General features: G+C 45.7%; 1 protein-coding gene across 1 annotated transcript; it reads right to left on the reverse strand.

Moving 5' to 3' along the window:
- Positions 1-13448: 13448 nt before the first annotated feature.
- On the reverse strand, positions 13449-18587 carry LOC105553162. Its single transcript, XM_011999134.1, has 2 exons — positions 18454-18587; positions 13449-14364 (listed from the first exon to the last, which is right to left on the reverse strand). Exons 1-2 carry the CDS (start codon positions 18458-18460, stop codon positions 13952-13954), a joined length of 420 nt encoding a protein of 139 aa, XP_011854524.1. The 5' UTR covers positions 18461-18587; the 3' UTR covers positions 13449-13951.
- Between the last annotated feature and the right edge of the window lie 1156 nt (positions 18588-19743).

Genomic DNA, 19743 nt, shown 5'->3' on the forward strand with positions numbered 1-19743 from the left:
AGAGAAAAACCCACAGACAACAAACCCACAGACAACAAACCCGCAGAGAACAAACCCACAGACAACAAACCCACAGACAACAAACCCACAGACTACAAGCCCACAGACAATAAGCCCGTAGAGAACAAACCCACAGAGACCAAAGAAAAGACGCATAGACAACAAACTCACAGACAATAAATCCTTAGAGAAAAACCCACAGACAACAAACCCACAGACAACAAACCCGCAGACAACAAGCCCACAGAGAACAAACCCACAGACAACAAACCCACAGACAACAAACCCACAGACAACAAACCCACAGACTACAAGCCCACAGACAATAAGCCCGTAGAGAACAAACCCACAGAGAATAAACCCACAGAGAACAATCTCACAGACAATAAGCCCGCAGAGAACAAACCCACAGAGAACAATCTCACAGACTACAAGCCCACAGACTACAAGCCCACAGAGAACAAGCCCACAGAGAACAAACCCACAGACTACAAGCCCACAGACAACAAACCCACAGAGAACAAACCCACAGAGAACAATCTCACAGACAACAAACCCACAGACAACAAACCCACAGAGAACAAACCCACAGAGAACAAACCCACAGAGAACAATCTCACAGACAACAAACCCACAGACAACAAACCCACAGACTACAAGCTCACAGAGAACAAACCCACAGACTACAAGCCCACAGACAACAAACCCATAGACAACAAACCCACAGACAACAAACCCATAGACAACAAACCCACAGACAACAAACCTGCAGACAACAAACCCACAGACTACAAGCCCACAGAGAACAAATTTATAGATAACACACCCACAGATAACAAACCCACAGAGAACAAACCTATAGATAACACACCCACAGACAACAAACCTGCAGAGAACACACCCACAGACAACAAACCCGCAGAGAACAAACCTATAGACAACAAACCCACAGACAACAAACCCACAGACAACAAACCCGCAGAGAACAAACCTATAGACAACAAACCCACAGATAACAAACCCTCAGAGAACAAACCCACAGGCAACCAGCCAAATTATGCCTGCTGTGCATCTCAGCGGACGATGCTGCCACCGTCTGTGTATGAGCATGTGTGTGTCAGACTTTCCCATAGTCTCCAAACTTGGTTTCAGAATAATGCTTCCAGTGAAATGAGCCAGCCACATGAGGTCACAAAGCCCCCACTCTGTTCAGCACCTGGGGTAAGTAAGAATATTTTGGAGCACCTAGTGTGGGGAGTAGCCCTGACCCCTTTACATGTCATGTCTTAGTTCGTTCTTGTTGCCATCCTTGGACTTGAGACCAACATCATCCCCCCATTTGCCAGACAAGCTGCTCGGGAGGAGAGGGCCACAGCCCCTTATCTCCTCGCCAAACAGGAGAAGATCCCCAGTTGCTTTTTTTCCTATGAAAGAGATTCTTTTAAAAACATTTTTTCATGGAAAAAAAAATCTGGAAAAAAAAAAAGAATGAAACCAACCAATAATCTCATAGACAGTTTTTGTTTTTGTTTTGGATATTGACCCTTCTGGTCTTAAAGCTTGAAACTTAAATTTGTTTTATCTGAATTCCTTCCTCAGGAAAGGAGCCCAAGTCCTCTCAAAAAGTATCAGAGAACTGACACTCACCAGATCATCTTGTCTAGACAATGAGCCGTCGGGCCCTGCATTCATCATGACTGCTTCCTTACCCCTCCCGAGTTCCTGTTACATCTCTTCCCTGCTATATAAACTCCTAATTTTAGTCGGTCCAGAAGATGGATTTGAGACTGAGCTCCATCTCCTGGGCAGCATCACTCAATTAAAACCTTCTTCCCTGGCAATATTTATTGTCTCAGTGATTGGCTTGCTTCTGTCTCTTATACACATCTAGATGTGTATAAGAGACAGGTGTGTCTGTGTGTATGCTTATGGGGATGTGCAAATGCATGTGTGAATGTGTGCATGTGTCCGTGTGAATTGTGAATATCCGGGACTTGAGCAAAACTCAGCTCCTGATGCACTTCCTGTTTCCTCAGCAGCCAAGCTCTGGTCTGGCAACGAGTGACAGCACACCCGGGCACCCCTCCCCCCGGGCACCCCTCCCACACCTACTTCCCACGGCATTCCCAGCTCCCATCACTGGGAAGGAGCTGGAATCATGAGTCAGGATAATCACCCAATTCTCTTCGACCTTCCTCAGCTCCTGGTTTGTTGAGCCAAACCCCCATCTCTGGCTTCTCCTGGGCCCTCACCTGGGAAAGAAAGAGGCAACCCCGGAGCTGGAAGCTGCTTCAGGGCTCGCCCAGAACAGCAGACTCAACCTGGGCCCATCCAGGCATCACCTGGGAGCTTCACGCAGCTGCTTCTGCCTGGCAGCAGCTCAATGGTTCTGACAGAATTGGCCTGGGGTGAGGCCTGGCATCCATGGGATTTTTACAAGCTTCCAGGTGATTCTATGGGGAAGCCAAGGTGAGAACCCCTGTCCTAGAACCAGGGGCTGGTGGGGAGCTGTGGGTGGAGAACATCAGTGCTCCCAGAGCCTCGGGGTTGGTTTTGAAAGGAATATAACACATTTTTTTTTCTCACATAGACATACAGAGGAGACGTTTTAAAATAGACATATGGAGAGAGATGTTTCAATAAAGAGAGGTTTGGGTTTATATAAGTAAAAAAGATAGAAAATAGGGAATGAGATTAGGCTTCCCCTTGCTCTCAAAAAATGGCTTGAGAGTCTCGGAACTGGTTCCACTCTGTGACAGCGATGAGTACTGTTCCCCCAACTTTTGGCTGTCAGCCTTCCAGGCGCCGGTGGGATGGGACGTCCCTGCCCCTCACGGTTGAGAGGAGCCATGGGCTTATTCTAGCCAATGAGTGGTGGACGGACGTGATGCATGCCTCTCCCAGGCTGGAGCATTTCATTGTCCAGGTGAGATACTCAGGGACTCGTCCCTCCAGCGCAGAGAATGGCAATGTTTCCAGAGGGTCTGCGGGAGCAACCTGATCTCGGAGCACAGCCCCCAGAGGACCTGCTGCACACATGCGGTGGGGGAAAGAAAGAAAGTCAGCCGTCTGCAGCCACTGAGAGTCTGGGGTGGTTGCTTTTCATGACAAAACCAGCTCACCCTGACTTATACAAAGTGTTTGAGTTATATAGACGGAGAATAAGGCTCTCGGGGGCCTCTGTTCTCACAAAGCAAGAGTCTAGCTACATCCATCTATCGAGGGAGTAGAAAAGGGGAGGTGCTGGCTTGCACACCCTAGACAGCTGTTCAAGAATCAGGACACCAGGCCTGGAGTGATACTTCGGCCACCCTTCTAGTGGAGGGTCTTGAGGCCACACAGACAGGAGGTGGCAGAGACGGGACACACATTGGTCTTCTTACAGTCTGGCCCTGAGCTGTGGGCTGCGAGGACACCACGCCCCTATACGAGTAGCCTTTCCACTCCTTACCTTGAAGGCAAAGTGTTTTTTGGACAAATACCTAATGGAAACATCACATGAGGCTTGGAATCTGTTAGACCTAGCTTCCTGAACTTCTTGCTAGCTGTGTGACAATACACACATTTCTTAACCTCTCTGAGCCTCAGTCCTCTAATTATACTCCCCTCATAGAGTTTCTAAGAGCATCCTGGGGCTGGCACGTGTTGACACACCCAGTATTTGATGGAGCTTGTTAAACATTGGTTATCCTCTCTCCATATTGCACCTCAAATGGTAAGCGCTGCCTGTCTGCTTCCATTTCCCCAGCAGTGCCCTGAGTCGTTCAGATGTTCATCCATCTTCCACGGAACTCAGGTTCTTTTGGAGGAAGCCACTTCAAGTCCTGCTCCAGGCTTAAACCAGTTGGCACATTCCATGCTCTGCCCCATTACCAGAGTTCACGAGTGTGCTCGTGACCTAAGCACCCCCACCCCCAGATACATCTCAAGATTCTTGCTTGGACTTCTAGGCACTCAGGTTCCTCTGAGAGGGAATCAAACTTACTTCTCTCCATGTCCTTTCCTCTAGGAGATGCGTCCTTCATAAAATTCTCATCAACACTGTTCAGACATGTCCCACCCCAGCAGGGGACAGCCTGGGCTCAAGCTGGGATCCCTACTTTATTTATTTTCTGCTAATTAAACTTCCTAATATACTCCACGCTAAGTGTGCTTGCAAGGCAGGGGGTGTGGGATAAGCGGCCCTGCCTGACTGGGAGAGGGGCAGCTCCCTGCTGTACTATGTATTAATAAAGAGACACATGCATGGCAGTGCTTGTCTGGGCCTTGGTGGCAGCTTAGGACAGAAGGCACGTGACAATCAGGGTTTCAAACAACCCAGGAAGAACACTGCTTCAGGGAAGACAGCTCAGCATCTCCCTGGCAAAGAATAATGACATTGATAATACACCCCAAAGAATTTCAGGATTTTGAGCAAACAGAAAAGCAACACAGAAATTCATGTCATCAAAACGATATGGCTTTATTGGACACTGAAGACTTTTACTGGAGGCTCAACAACATAATCCTGCTGGTTGGTTTTACTTCATTGATTTTCCACTGTGTCTAATTACATTGCTAATGCTGATGGTGGATGAGCTACAGCTCTTTTCCTGCCTGTGCTGAGCTTTATCCACCAATGTTTCAGTTCTGTGGTAAGATACTGTCCTAAGCCCCCAACATCTCATGCATGCTGTTTTTTTGTTTGTTTTGTTTTGTTTGTTGGTTTCTTTTTACAAAGAGTTCATAGCCTGTGGAAGACTCTCCTCCATCACATACTTATGTTCCCTCCATACCAGGCCTGGGAGGAGGAGTCTAGCTTGTGGGGACTGTACATATGCTGTGGCCCATGCAGAACCTAGAGAGGCCGTGACCCCTTCTAGAAGTGATCTGCCCTGAATCCTTCCCTCCATAGGAGGCATTTATTAAATGCCAGGTTCCTGAAAGGCTCTGAGATGGGCACTCCCTCTCCTGAGCCCTCCCTTCCATTACTGCTTTCCTATTTCTGGCCAGGGGTCCCTGGCCCCTCCTCCCTGCTCCCGTGGGACCCCAGTTCACCTCCACGTTTGCTCAATTGCCCTGCACTGTAGTAGTCCATTGGCACTCTGTCTTCTCCTGGAGAAATAGCTGAAGAAGTTTATAGGGTTTCCTGGGCCAGGGCTGTTGTGCAGTCACCGAGCAGCAGGAAATGACCCGTCAGGGCCTAGGAGGGCCAAGGCTGGTGGGCAGGTACAGGGGGAGCCAGCACTGCTGTCCACCACTGTGCAGCCTGGAGGCTGTTTCCCATGACCCTGCTGAGGGGACCCAAGGCACCCCAGGCCGCCCACTGCCCTGCCCCCAGCAGGCTGTCTGCACCCCGGCTTCCCTGCATGCCTGCTTGACATGGACAGTGCACCCTCAGACCACACTTGCCCTGCCAGTGAGCTGCCAGTGAACTGGGAACTCCACAGAGCACAATGACTCGCCCCAACACTGTGCTGAGAGGCTTCACCAAACTGTAGCCTGGCTTCCACCTGCACTAAGCTGCGTCCCCAAAGGTGACCCCAGCCCTGGTTGACCCTTGGCTCAAGACTTTGCAATGCAGCCAAACCACAAAATGCACCTCGTCCAGCTCACCCTGCTAAACCATTTTCAGTAGTTCTCCTCTCACCCTTCTGGAAGTTTCCATTTCCACATGGCCCCTGTGTTCCGTTTTTCATTTCCCCTCAAGTCCCTTTTTGATCCCTTTCTGTTCTCTCTTTGAAGACCTCGGTCACCGTTTTCTCAGTTGGGATTGAGCTTGGTTGGTACTGGAATCTCTCCCGCTGCTGCAGGAGTCGGAGGGAATCAGTCTTGCTGCCTGTAACACATGTCCAGCGCTGCTTTTTCTTTGGTGAGTGTCTTAGTCAGTTTGGGCTGTTAGAACAAATGGCTTAGGCAACATACATTTCTCTCTCACAGTTCTGGAAGCTGGAAGTCTGAGATCAAGGTGTTGGCAGATTCAGTACCCGGTGAGGACCTGCTTCCCGGTTCACGAGAAGGACACTTTGTGCTGTGTCCTCACATGGTGCAGAGAGATGGGGGGTCTGGTGTCTCTTCCTGGAAGGGCACTGATCCCATTATGGGGGCCCTGCCATTGCCACCTCATCTAAACCTCCCGAAACCTCATCTAAATCTCACCTCCATACTATCACATTGGGGATTAAGGCTTTAACACGTGGATTTCGGGGGACAAAGGACAAAAGCATTCAGTCCATGGCACATGCCCAGTGCCCTGACTCCTGCAAGTGCCACACCACAGCCTCACCGGGGCTCTGTCCTGGAGGGGTGTGCCATGGGCCCTGTGTGCCATGGGCCCTGTGTACCATGGGCGAGGCGCACAGCAACCTCCCGGCCACCCCATCAGCGAATGAGTTCCCAGCACCCTGGCTCTCTCTAGTCACCCATCTACCAGTCTTGTTGCTCCTGTGCACTAGAGGACCAGCTGCCTGGGGACTGTGGGCCAACTGTGGCCCCGGCCACCTGTGAACCTTCTCTCTGGCCAGTGGCTGCAATCACATCTTCTCTAAAGATGTCTGAAGCCTAGCCTTGGGGAGCCGAGTTGGTCCTTCCTTGGGTACTGAGCCTTAGGGAACCCTTGAGAGTTCTCTTTGTATCTTTATAGTTTCTTTCTCACCAAGCTTAATCATTTCTTTACAGGAAACTTCCTCTGTTCAAGTGACCGTATGGTTTCTGCCTCCAGCTTCGTTTTTGGGTGCCAAAAGAGAGGCAAGCAAGGAGCACGGGGGTGCAGGGGATGGGCAACTGGCAAGCGGGGAGACGCATGCAGCGCACTTAGTGCCTGGTACACACCAAGCCTGGATTTCATTATTTTTAAATGGGTATTGCTATTTTTAAAAGAACAGTTGCAAATATTTATTGTGTGTTTTGCAATAAGTGGGTCAAGATCAATAAGATATTGTTGATCAATTGATCAATAAGATACCTTTTATTCTTAAAAGCCATATTCTTCTGGTTCAGTGGGGAACACACTGCCGACCTGTATTTGCAGCGTTATGTGATAAGTGTTCTTCTTTTCGGGTGTGTATTAGTCTGTTCTCATGCTGTCAATAAAGACATCCTGAGACTTTTTTATAATTTATACAGGAAAGAGGCTTAGTCGACTCACAGTTCCTCATGACTGAGGAGGCTCAGGAGACTTACAATCATGGCAGAAAAGGAAGCAAACATATCCTTCTTCGCATGATGGCAGGAAGGAGAATTGAAGAGCAAAGGGGGGAAAGCCCCTTATAAAACCATCAGATCTTGTAAGAACTCACTCACTATCACGAGAACAGCATGGAGGTAATTACCTCCCACCAGGTCCCTCCCACGACACGTGAGGATTATGAGAACTACAGTTCAAGATGAGATTTGAGTAGGGACACAGCCAAACCATATCAAGGTGCCGCCAGCAAGCACCTACCTCCACCCCTCCTTCATCCTTGTCCTCATTCTACAATGATTCGGTGAAATCTGGTCCCTGCCTCAGTTTTACAGCCTCCCCATGACTCTGGTTACTTCCTGATTAGCTTAAACTAAACCTAACTAGGTTACCCCAGGAAAGCATTTCTGTTCCTGACACCCCCCATCTGCCTGTTGCTTCCACTCCACCTGTATGTGTCTGGGCACATCCCTACGTCCCTTTGCTGGCTTCTAGCCCACTCATGTCAAGCGTTTATCCCATGAGTTTCATAAAATTGTAGAAGATCAGGGCTTGAGGCAGTGGTGGGGAAATGATACGAAAGACATTTCTGGATGTATTCTGCCATCCTGCAGATCCCTAAACCACCTCTCCCTCTCCTTTCCCTCCCTCCAGAGAACAGCTTCTCCTTGTCTCCTGTGGAATAGTTCCGCCCACATTCATGGGCCCTTCCTGTACCAAAACTGTGCAGGTCTCACTTCCTGTACCAAACACTTGGCAAACAAATGTCCCGTCCTTGGAAAAATTCTGTTGAATAAAATTTTCTCTCTTTGATCCATCCAAATGTTTACAAAGTGCTACAGAAGCCCTGGAGGAACAAGTAGTTCTGCCTTAGGGATCAAGAAGATTTCACAGAGGGAGTGATATCTGAGCAACAGTGCTTTTTGTTTTTGTTTTTGTTTTTGCTTTTGAGATGGAGTCTCGCTCTGTCGCCCAGGCTGGAGTGCAGTGGCGCAATCTTGGCTCACTGCAACCTCCGCCTCTCAGGTTCAAGTGGTTCTCCTGCCTCAGCCTCCTGAGTGGTTGGGATTACAGGCGCCTGCCACCATACCCAGCTAATTTTTGCATTTTTAGTAGAGACAGGGTTTCACTATGTTGGTCAGACTGGTCTCGAACTCCTGACCTCAAGTGATCTGCCCACCTTGGCCTCCCAAAGTGCTGGGATTACAGGCGTGAGCCACTGTGCCCAGCCAACAGTGCTTTTAATTGGCATTTTCTTCAAAGACTTTGATGCCCTGTAGGAGGGGGCCCATGACTCAGCCTCAGCCAATCAGATCACTCCATTCCCTGGGCCACCTACACACCTGCTCTTCTCTGATCCACTGCAATGTCCTCACTCTGAGATCTGAAACAAGAGGCAGACATGGGAGCTGAGCTGTCTTTTGGGAGAATCCTAGTGAGGTTCTCCAACTGGGGCCACCAAGTGAAAGCCTCATGACAGACTAACCCCTCCCCTTCCTGAGGCTGGGAGGAGCTGCTGTCCTTCTAATTCTGTGAGCTACCTCAGTTGCCTTCCCCAAAATCACACACACACACACACACACACACTTGCATGGGCTAGGTAGAGCTCTTTTCTGTAATTGCCAACAGAACACTAACTGTATTTGAAGAATAAGCTGGCATTCTTCTGCTCTGGTAGAAATCAAGGTAATTGGCTATGAGAATCAGAGCCCACCTGTGACTCCAGGAAGAGATGCATAAATACCAAGAATTTAGTCTCTAAATTCTTTCTTTAAATCATTTTTTAGAAATGTGATGAGTATATCACACAGGAAAAATCAAATTGTAATGCAACCGAGTTGATGCAAGTTTTATTTAGGAAGTGGGTTACAATCACCTGGGGAAGCTTTAGTTACCTTGATTTGGTTTAGCACAAACCCTGGTACCGTCAACCACAGATCCCCGGAGGAAGTCATTCCTGGATGACTTCCTTATCGATTTTCAATAATTTCCATTTCAGAGGAAGGCCTTTATCTGACCTGATCCCCTAAGTCTTGAGGGGAAACTTACATAGGGACAAAGACAGTAGGTGTCTGGAATGTTGAGATCAGTGTGTTCTGTCACTGTCTCCTTCAGGGCTGGTAGCACATGCAAATCTCTTTCCCACTCTCCGGTTGAATACTAACGCCATGGTGCCCACACCTTCCCTATTAGTCCATGTACATGGGGTTTGTCAAGACAGTGGTTCATGGTTCTGACCCTGAGCATGTCAGATTTCAGGGGCTTTACGCAAAATATCCATACTACTTGGGACTATTTCTCATCAGTATTGCTCACAATGGAGCCTACACACCCATAGTTCCCATCCAACACATCTCCAAGGCAGACTCTCAGACCAGCTTCCAGAAAGGGAGAGAGTTTAGATCAGGCAGCAGAGAGGTGGCCTAGGAAGGCGTCCTTGGAGCTCATGCACCTGTGTTTGGGCGCCAACAGGAAGACAGTGGCTTTTGCTCTTTGCGAGATACCTTTGGAACCAGTCTCTAACCACATGTCTAACAGGGCAGGCATCCTTGAAGTTTCCATGGCAGTCTACTGACAGTCAGCGGTGAGGATTAAATAGTATAGAGTCTCACTGAGTGCTCTTTGAGAGGTCAAACAATGAGAAGTCCTACAAGTGATCACTGAGCTACAGTAAGAAGTGCACTGAATCTGTTTTTTCCCCTATAAATATAAAAGCCTATAAATATAAAAATCTTGGTGGAAAAAAGTGATCCCGGCCTCCCACACAGCACATCACACATCTTCTCTTTTCAAATTTGACTCCAAGGCCCACTTCCTTCAGGAAATCATTTATCCAATGGTATCATTTAGGATATTTTTGGTTGTGAGGAACAAAAGCCAAGCTCCAACAGACTTAATAAAAAGAACTCATGGGTTCAGAAACAAAAACTCCGGTGGTAAATGAAGGCTCTGGGTACAGTTGGTACAGGCTGTGGTCTCTGTAATTTCCTCATTCTGCTCCCCTCTAGATGCTGGTTTTTGTTTGTTTGTTTGTTTTTTGTTTTGTTTTTTTTTTTGCCTTCAAGTTGGATTTCTTCGTGGTGGCAAAATGAATCCAGCAATTCTGTCAGAGGTTTTCGAACCAGAGCGACTCCATCTTAATTAAAGGCTGTGTAAAATGAGGATGAGACCTGCTGGGCGGCATTCCAGGAGGGTAGGCATTCTTAGTCACAGGGTGAGACAGGAGGCCAGCAGGACTGGCATCACAAGATACAGGCCACAAAGACCCTGCTGATAAAACAGGATGCAATAAAGAAGTCAGCCAAAATCTTTATCAGAGGTGATAAAAGTGACCTCTGGTTGTCCTCACTGCTCATTATATGCTAATTGTAATGCATTAGCGTGGTAAAAGACACTTCTACTAGTGCCATGACAGCTTACAAATGCCATGGCAATGTCCAGAAGTTACCCTATACGGTCTAAAAGGAGACCCTATGTAGTCTAAAAGAACTGAGGGTTCTGAGAAATCCCTGGCCCTTTCCTGGAAAATCTACGAATAATCCACCCCTTGTTTAGCATACAATCAAGAAATAACCACAGTGTACTCAGTCAAGCAGCCCCTACTGCTGCTCTGCCTATGGAGCAGCCAGTCTTTTGTTTCTTTACTTTCTTGATAAACTTGCTTTCACTTTACTTTATGGACTTGCCCTGAATTTTTTCTTGTGCAAGATTCAAGAACCCTCCCTTGGGGTCTGGATCAGGATCCCATTCCCGTAACAATTCCAGGCTCAGATCTGCTTTTAACAGCATCCAGAGCAAGAGAAAGCCTTTTTGTTCCAGAATTCCGCATTAAAGTTCTTCTGGTCATTCTTTTTTTTTTTTTTTTTTTTTTTTTGAGATGGAGTCTCGCTCTGTCGCCCAGGCTGGAGTGCAGTGGCCGGATCTCAGCTCACTGCAAGCTCCGCCTCCCGGATTCACGCCATTCTCCGGCCCCAGCCTCCCGAGTAGCTGGGACTATAGGCGCCCGCCACCTCGCCCGGCTAGTTTTTTGTATTTCTTAATAGAGACGGGATTTCACCGTGTTAGCCAGGATGGTCTCGATCTCCTGACCTCGTGATCCGCCCGTCTCGGCCTCCCAAAGTGCTGGGATTACAGGCTTGAGCCACCGCGCCCGGCCCTTCTGGTCATTCTTATTGGGTTGTGTCGCTTAGGTCAGGTGTCCATCCTGGTCCCAAGCAATGAGGCCAGGAGATGGGATGCAATGACTGGATCAATCTAGGCCTCTTATTCCCACTTCTTAAAACACTTATTCTTATTATTTTTAAAAAATTATTTTCAGTCAGCTTTCTCATGTTGAAACTTATTCCAATTCTTGAACTGGGGGTAGTTTCAACTTCCCTAGAGCTGTATGGGTCCTCAAATGAAAATTCGGGGCAGCTGGATTAGGGGAGGGGGAAATGCATGCTGCAGGGCCAACCAACAAGGGGGGATTGTGCCAATTCACTCTTCCTATCCTCAGATTCACCTAAGTTCTGGCCATTCAGCCCGATTTGAATGCATTCTGCATTCCTATGACTGTGGATTACATTTTTGTCTACCCTTGTGTCTCCTGTTTTGCTCTGCCCTGTAAGCATCTCAAACATATGCATAAAGACTATATAAACTATATAAATAAACTAACGCTTCGTTTTCAACCTGTAGGATGATGACAATGGTGACAACGACAATGATGATGGTAATGATGTGGAAAATGTGAAAAGAAAAAGAAATACTTGGAAATATATCTCACCCTCCATAAACAAAGCTCGGAGTTTAATTCCGACCATTATGAGTTCATGGGGTGAACTGCAGACCACTGTCTGTGGACAGGAAAAAGATATTTCATCTCTAGCCCCAGGGACATCTCCAGAAGCTGAACTAGATGAACTTTATATAAATTGGTACAAAATATAATTTTCTTTTTGCCTGCTGAAAGCCACTTGTAGAAATTCTGTTAATCAGAATCTCCCTAAGTTAATCAGTCATCTAGACAAGATCTTATTTCTTTTTTAGACAAAGAAAAGTATTTAAGTAACAAGTATTTGTAAAACATTTGAGTGAAGCATATGGTATGTAATGTAAGGAAATCTAAGAATGTCCACATGGGAAATCTCATGGATTCAATTGATAGCACAGGTCATCAACTGACATGCAGATGGAATTCTCTTGTAGAACAAAACAACACAGCCATTGCTTACAGACTAATTGTCAATGAGTTAGTCATTTCCTGTTTCAGAATAGCATCATGACCACCACCTTCAATGCCAACATCAACCACCATCATCAACATCATAACCACCACCAATAACATCACCAACACCAACACCACCATCAACATAAACCATCGCCACCACCAAAACCATTGGCATCGCCTAGCACCACCAGTCACCACCATCACCACTCACCACAACAAGGCTTATATTTACATACTTGTTTTACTTTTCAAAATTCATTCACATGTATGGTTTCATTAGATCTCATCTACTTGGTAAGGTTGGCAGATCTGACATCATTAGCCTCATTTTATCTGTACGGAAACTGAGTTCTAGAGAAGCGAAGTGATGTGTGAAAGGACACTGGAGTGGTTGATAATCAAATCCAGACTAGAGTTTGGTTCTTCTGACTCCAAAATTAATGCTTTTTTTCTTTAAAAAAATTATTATTATTATTATTTTTTGAGACAGGGTCTCACTCTGTCACCCAAGCTCGAGTGCAGTGGCATGATCACAGCTTACTGCAACCTCAACTTCCCAAGTTCAAGCAATCCTCCCACCTCAGTCTCTCAAGTACCTGGGACCACAGGCACATGCCCGGGTGCGGTGGATCATGCCTGTCATCCCAGCACTTTGGGAGGCCAAGACGGGTGGATCACAAGGTCAGGAGATCAAGACCAGACTGGCCAAAATGGTGAAACCTCGTCTCTACTAAAAATACAAAACAATTAGCCAGGCGTGGTGGCACATGCCTGTAGTCCCAGCTACTCAGGAGGCTGAGGTAGGAGAATTGCTTGAATCCAGGAGGCAGAGGTTGCAGTGAGCTGAGATTGTGCCATTGCACTCCAGCCTGGCAACAAGAGCAAAACTCCGTCTCAAAAAAACAGGGTCTGTCTAGGTTGCCCAGGCTGCACTCAATCTTCTAGGCTCAAGGGATCCTACTGCCTCAGGGTCCCTAAACACTGGGATTACAGGCATGAGCCACTACACCCAGCTCCAGTGCTTTTTTTTGACGTACCTAATTCTTTCAATGAAAATGAAGAACTTCCAACTTCTGACATTAACAACTTTGGTCCTATATTCAAGCCAGAGTCTTTCAAATAAAATAGCCTTTTAAAACCATCTGTCCCCAAACCCTAGATGTTCCAAGTGAGGAACTAGCTGCTCAGTTTATGTGACGCCCCAGAAGTTGAATTTTAACCCAGGACATTCGACTCCAAATTCACTCTTCTTTCCATGACAAGGAGCCACCTCTTTGTATGACCCCAGGAGTCTCCGGATTCCTCGAGAACAGTGGAACAGTGCCCTTCCCCAGAGCACGGGCTTTGCCAGTGAAGATTGAATTTGGCTAGAAACCGCTGCCCTGCTCTGTCTTCTCGAAGCACCTGGAAGCCTGAGGAGGAACTGGGTGGCTGGCTCTGGTCACAAACTAGCAGCCAGAAGCACCCCTGGTCAGCGATGCACCCGCAGCCCCACTCAAGGGCTCCAAATAAACCCAAAGCTGCTCCCCTCCAAGAAGTCTGGGGCCATCCTGGGGAAGGCCTCCTGGCCTTGACTCTCAGGGGGTCTCTGGGGTTGCGGTTTGGGGCCCGCTGCTCCCGCCCTTTGCCCCCAGGTGGGCCTGGCAGGGCTGCAGCACAGCTCTGTTGCTAATGGTCAGTGAGGAACACTTGGCGACCTTGCCCTGGAGTCCTTTCATTTTGAGTTCAGAGGTCAGATTTGAGTAATAAACATCTTCTAAGGACTTGTCATTCTTTCTGAGAATGTTGCTGGCCAGCCGGAAGACGAAAATCACCGCGTAGATGCCGATGATGGTGAGGATATACCAGGCGGCGCTAGTTCCATCTGGCACCTTCAGAGCCCTGGTGGAGTTGGTGTCATTCCTCCCCTTCGTGCGGTCATCCAGTAGGAGCCTCAGGAGGGTGCTGGCCTGGGTCTGGTTGGAGGCTTCATGGGGAGTCCACTTGGCCCCTGAGAAACAGAGAGGACCAGATGAGACCCAGCGTCCTGGGCTGAGGGCTGCCTGGCCACACCAAGGAGAATGGAGCCCTCGTGTCCATGAAAATGTGGCGCTGCTCAAGAGGCCTTCTCTGAGGCATGAGCAGGAGTGTAACGACAGGTATGTCAATATATTTTTAAAACTCAAAGGAGTCCAAAACACTATGTTTTTGTTGTTGTTGTTGTTGTTTTGTTGTTTATTTTGCTTTTTGTTTTTTGCTAGAGAGACAGAGTCTCGCTCTGTCACTCAGGCTGGAGTGCAGTGGCATGATCACAGCTCACTACAGCCTCGAACTCCTGGGCTCAATCGATCCTCCGGACTCAGCCTCACAAATAGCTGGAACTATAGATATGCAGCACCATGCCAGGCTATTTTTTTCTTTTTTCTCTTTTTTTTTTGTTTTTTGTAGAGATGGGGTCTCACCATGTTGACCAGGCTGGTTTTGAATTCCTGGTCTCAAGAGCTCTTCTCACCTTAGCCTCCCAAGCACTGGGATTACAGGCATGAGCCACTGTGCCCAGAAAAACACTGAGTTCTTGAATAGGAGACACAACATCATAAAGATGTCAGTTATCCCCCAAATAATTTATACCACAAACATAATTGCAATGCAAACAACAACAGGATTTATTTGTGAAATCAATGCACTATTCATTTAGAAAAATCAACTGTTGGCCGGGCATGATGTCTCATGCCTGTAATCCCAGCACTTTGGGAGGCTAAGGTGGGGAGATTGCTTGAGCCCAGGAGGTTGAGACCAGCCTGGCCAACGTGACAAGACCCTGTTTCTACAAGAAATAAAAAAAATTAGCCATGTGTGGTATGCAGGCCTGTGGTCCCAACTACTCAGGAGACTGAGGCCGGAGGATCACTTGAGCTCAGGAGGTTGAGGCTGCAGTGAGCTGTGTTCACACCGTTACATTCCAGCGTGGGACCCCATTTAAAAAAAACCCAGAAAAACCAGAAAACAGAAAAAGAAAGAAAGAAAAAGAAAAAGAAAAATCAACTATCAAGGCTAATTAGAAAAAAAAAATCTGAATAAAAAGAATGATTAATGAATTAGCCTAGCCACAAATTTTAAATCAGCCAGCCAGCAAAACTAATTTACATTTTTTTCAATGAATGAATGCTTTATATGCACACAGCCCCGCTGGGACTTGCTGGGCTTTGCAGAGTGTGTGGGTTGGGTGTTCTTCAGAACCAGGTACAACTCTCCCTATAAAACTACAACAGCACTGGGCACGGTGGCTCACACCTGTAATACCACCACTTTGGGAGGCTGAGGCAGGCAGATCACCTGAGGTCAGGAGTTCGAGACCATCCTGGCCAAAATGGTGAAACCCCGTCTCTACTAAAAATACAAAAATTAACCAGGCGTGGTGGCACATGACTGTAGTTCCAACTACTAGGGAGGTTGAGGCAGGAGAATCGTTTGAATCCAGGAGGCGGAGGTTGCAGTGAGCCAAGATCGGGCCACTGCACTCCAGCCTGGGCAACTGAGCAAGACTCCATCTTAAAAAATAAAAAATAAATAAAATAAAACTACGACAGCTAAAATAGTGTGATGCCGAAAACACAGGCAAGCAGACCAATGAAACAGAGTAAAAACAGCATCAATAGCTAGGAATTAGAATTTGCCAGCTAGCTAATAAAGGAGCATTTCTGATCGGTGGGAAAAGATGGATTATTCAATATGTAGCATTGGGGAAAATAGCATTAGATCCCCATCTCCCCACCATATGACCAGATAAATCGGTCCAAATTAAAAAAAAACAGCCCAGATAAATCAAATATTTTAACATAAAAAGTGAAACAATTTATAGTACTAGAGTACAGCATGGCAGATTTTTTCTTTATCATCTCAGGGTGGAATATTCTTTTAAGCATAACAAAAATTCAGAAGAAAAAAAGAAGAACTATAAATCAAATTCAATGACATAAAAAAATTTAAGCTATTTCATACCATAAAACCAAGAGGCAGATGACAGAGTGCAATTTATATTACTGATTTTCTAAATAGCCTCCAGTTCTGTAAGAAAAAGTTTAAAACTGCGGTATAAAAATGTGCAAAAGATATGGACAAATAGTTCATAGGGAAAAAATGAATATTTAACATAAGAAGAGCTTCTCAATATCACTCATGTAAGAAAAAAGCAAATAAAGATAATAACTAGAAAGCATTTTGTCACCTATTGGATTTGCAAATTCATGGTGTTTCAGAATAAACTGACAAAAAATTCGCTTTTTTGTTCTTTTGTCCAGGTTAGAAGAAAGGTGTTTAAATTGGGAGCAAAGGTGGCAATGACGTGGACTTGACTCCAAAAAAAAAAAACAACCTTGTAAAAGAAAAGAAACAAGTGCCTCTGCATTTCAGGGGGTCAGGATTGGCATTTTAAAAATGTCAACAAATAAATGTTCACATCCACACTTGACATTTTTTCCAAGGAGAATTTTAATTGTATAATTGCTGGTAAATTCATACAACCAATATGGAGGGCACACGGACAAGATCTATGAGCATTACAAACGCACTTACCTTTGACCCAGCAATTCTATCTCTAGGAATCTATCCTAAAGATGCTCCAGAACATCTAGAAACAATATATGCTGCAGGTTAGTCATCGCAGTCCTGCTTGTGATGACGAATGCTTGGGAGCAGCTTGAATAGCACCAACTGAGAAATGGCGAAATGCATTTGGAACCTTCATGCAGTGGAATACTATGCAGTCATAAAAAATAGTAAGGAGTTTTTATGGTACTGAATGTTAATAAGTGAAAAAATAATCTAATGGTGATATGCTATGCAACACCACTTGTAAAAAAGGGGGAGGTTATATGTCATTTGCTTGTAGTTTTTGTATGTATAGAACATCTCTGGAAGAATGCATAAGAAATTAGTACCGTCAATTGCCTCTGGGGGAGAGACCTGGGGGAAGAAGATATATTTTTCACGGTATGCCGTTTTGTACACTTAGTACTGTGTGTACTTATTTTTGAAAAGAAAGAGTGTACAAGTTGGTACTTTTCTGGTCTCCCTGGTGAAGTGCCCCTGGGTAAAGACGTTGTGTGCCCTTGTAAGACCAGAAGATTAAGATCTCAATTGCTGTTTAATTCAAAACTGTTTTCTCTACTTGGATAGTCAGTGGAGAAAATGAAACAATGAAAACCAGAGATGTAGGGTGCAATCCTGTGAGACGTTTCCCAGTGGGGCTTTACTGGCTCAAACCCCCATTTCTTGCTCTGTGTGAACACAAATGTATTTTAAAACACGTCATAGGATCAATCTCGTAGGCCACTGGGTAGACCAAAGGTGCTCCAAAACGCTTCCCATTTGATAGTTGTATGTTTGTTGCTAATTCATTTTGCTAATGCAAGACTCAGAGAGGCCAGTATTTTTTATTATAATTAGTTTCCAGAATGAGTGACTAGGCTTATTACTGTTAGATGAAGGAATAAACTATTTAAAAATTACTTTTCAAACTACACGTGACAAAGCCCAGGACAAATGAACAGATTTAATTACATAAAATTAGTCACTCACAAGAAACACCACCACAAGAATAAATTTTACGCCATTGTTTGGTGGAACGGTTTGAGACATTAAAGTAAGGAAGGTGAAAAATTCCCGTAATTATTACAACAAACAGCAAATCAACGCAACAAGAACACAATATTCTTATATTAGGGCAAGAGAACTTATTGAAACTCAGAACACATGTACAAACTCATAGAACTTTCTGAAAATTGTCATAGAACGATGCAATATATTCAAATACAAATAAAATATTCCCAACTAAGGACGACATATAGAACATTAAATTATTTAAAAACCAGTTCATTTTCTACATGAAAGAAACTCACTATATTAATTATTGCAATACATTACATTTTACCTTTTTTACAAAGGTAAAAGTAAGTTAGGTTGTATCTTAATGGACAAACATATCCTGTAGAAGAGAGAAACTTTTTCCTCCATGCCATTTGGTACTTGCAATTTAATGATGTTAAATATGTAAGTAAATCTCAAACTGCCCAACCTTGCATTGTAGCTGAGTACTCACATTCCATGGGATGGTCTTGTCCTCGACTCTTGGAGGGGCAAGTTCAAGCGGCTGCCATGCACAGAAGGGGAAGATGATGAAAGGAGAACTCCTTCTCCTAGGGAGGGATCAGTCCTACTGCAGTTGGGCTGCACTGAGTTGCCAGAGCAGGAAGTAATATGATCTTCCAACAATCTCAGGGCAGCACCAAACAGAAATTTAGTAAGTGGATGACTTTGCTCTCATGCAATTAATCAGAAGATCCGATTTGCTGTGTCTTCTGTTGCATCAGAACAGAAAGCACTTCCCAGCTTTGACTTGTTAAGAAGTTCTAAATCAAAACAATTTTTTAAAACATGCTGGTATTAAAGAATCTCCAGCTCTCCCAGGTCCCATCATGAGCTGAGGTGGCCAGAAGCTCTCCCTGAGGCTGGCTTTCAGCTTAGAGCTTGGATGGCTATTGAATTCCCCTGCGTTCTGCACCTGTTGCAGGTGTGGTAGATGGCCAGGTGTGGCAGAGATCTGTCATCACAGGGCCAGGAAACTCCATGGTCAAGAGTCACCAGCTTCCTCTGGACAGTCTCCCAGATGAGGAAACCCAGACAGGAAGGGAGTGACACCCCCAGGGTGACACACCTGAGGGACCTCGGGCTTTCCCGGCTTTCCCTGAGGGGTCAGTGGGCAGTGGGCTCCCGCGCCAGGTGGTGAGAAATGGCTCTTCTCTTTCCCAGAGTCACAGACTGCATTGGAGTTGAGGTAGGCTTAACTGGAAGGTGCTAGGGTAAGTGTCTGGGGGTAAAGTTTCCCTAGGAACAGGGAAGGAAAAGTTGGAAGACTGGCAAGTTCAATCATCCAGCCATTGTTTCCAGCTCCATTTCTTCCTAATCCTCACTCTAGGAGTCCAACCTGCCACATTTGTGATGGTTGGTTTTTAAGATACAATTTGATGAAATTTCCATCAATGGGGTACTGGGTAAGTAAGTTATAAAATAAGCCATATGATCCAGCAGTTCCACTCCTGGGTATCTTCCCAGGAGAAATAAAAACATAAGTTCACACAAAAATTTGAACCCACATGTTCAAAGCAGCATTATCTGTAATAGCAAAAAATGGAAACAACCCAAATGTCCATCAACTGATGAATGAATAAATAAAATGTGGTTTATCCATACAACGGAATGTTATTCAGCAATAAACAGGAATGAAGTACTGATACATGCTATAACATGGATGAACCTTGCAAACATTGTGCTAAATAAAAGAAGTCAGTCACAAAGGATTATATATTGTAGGATTTCATTTATATGAAAT

This window comes from Mandrillus leucophaeus, unplaced genomic scaffold (assembly GCF_000951045.1).
Source record: "Mandrillus leucophaeus isolate KB7577 unplaced genomic scaffold, Mleu.le_1.0 Scaffold582, whole genome shotgun sequence".
NCBI classification, from domain to species: Eukaryota; Metazoa; Chordata; class Mammalia; order Primates; family Cercopithecidae; genus Mandrillus; species Mandrillus leucophaeus.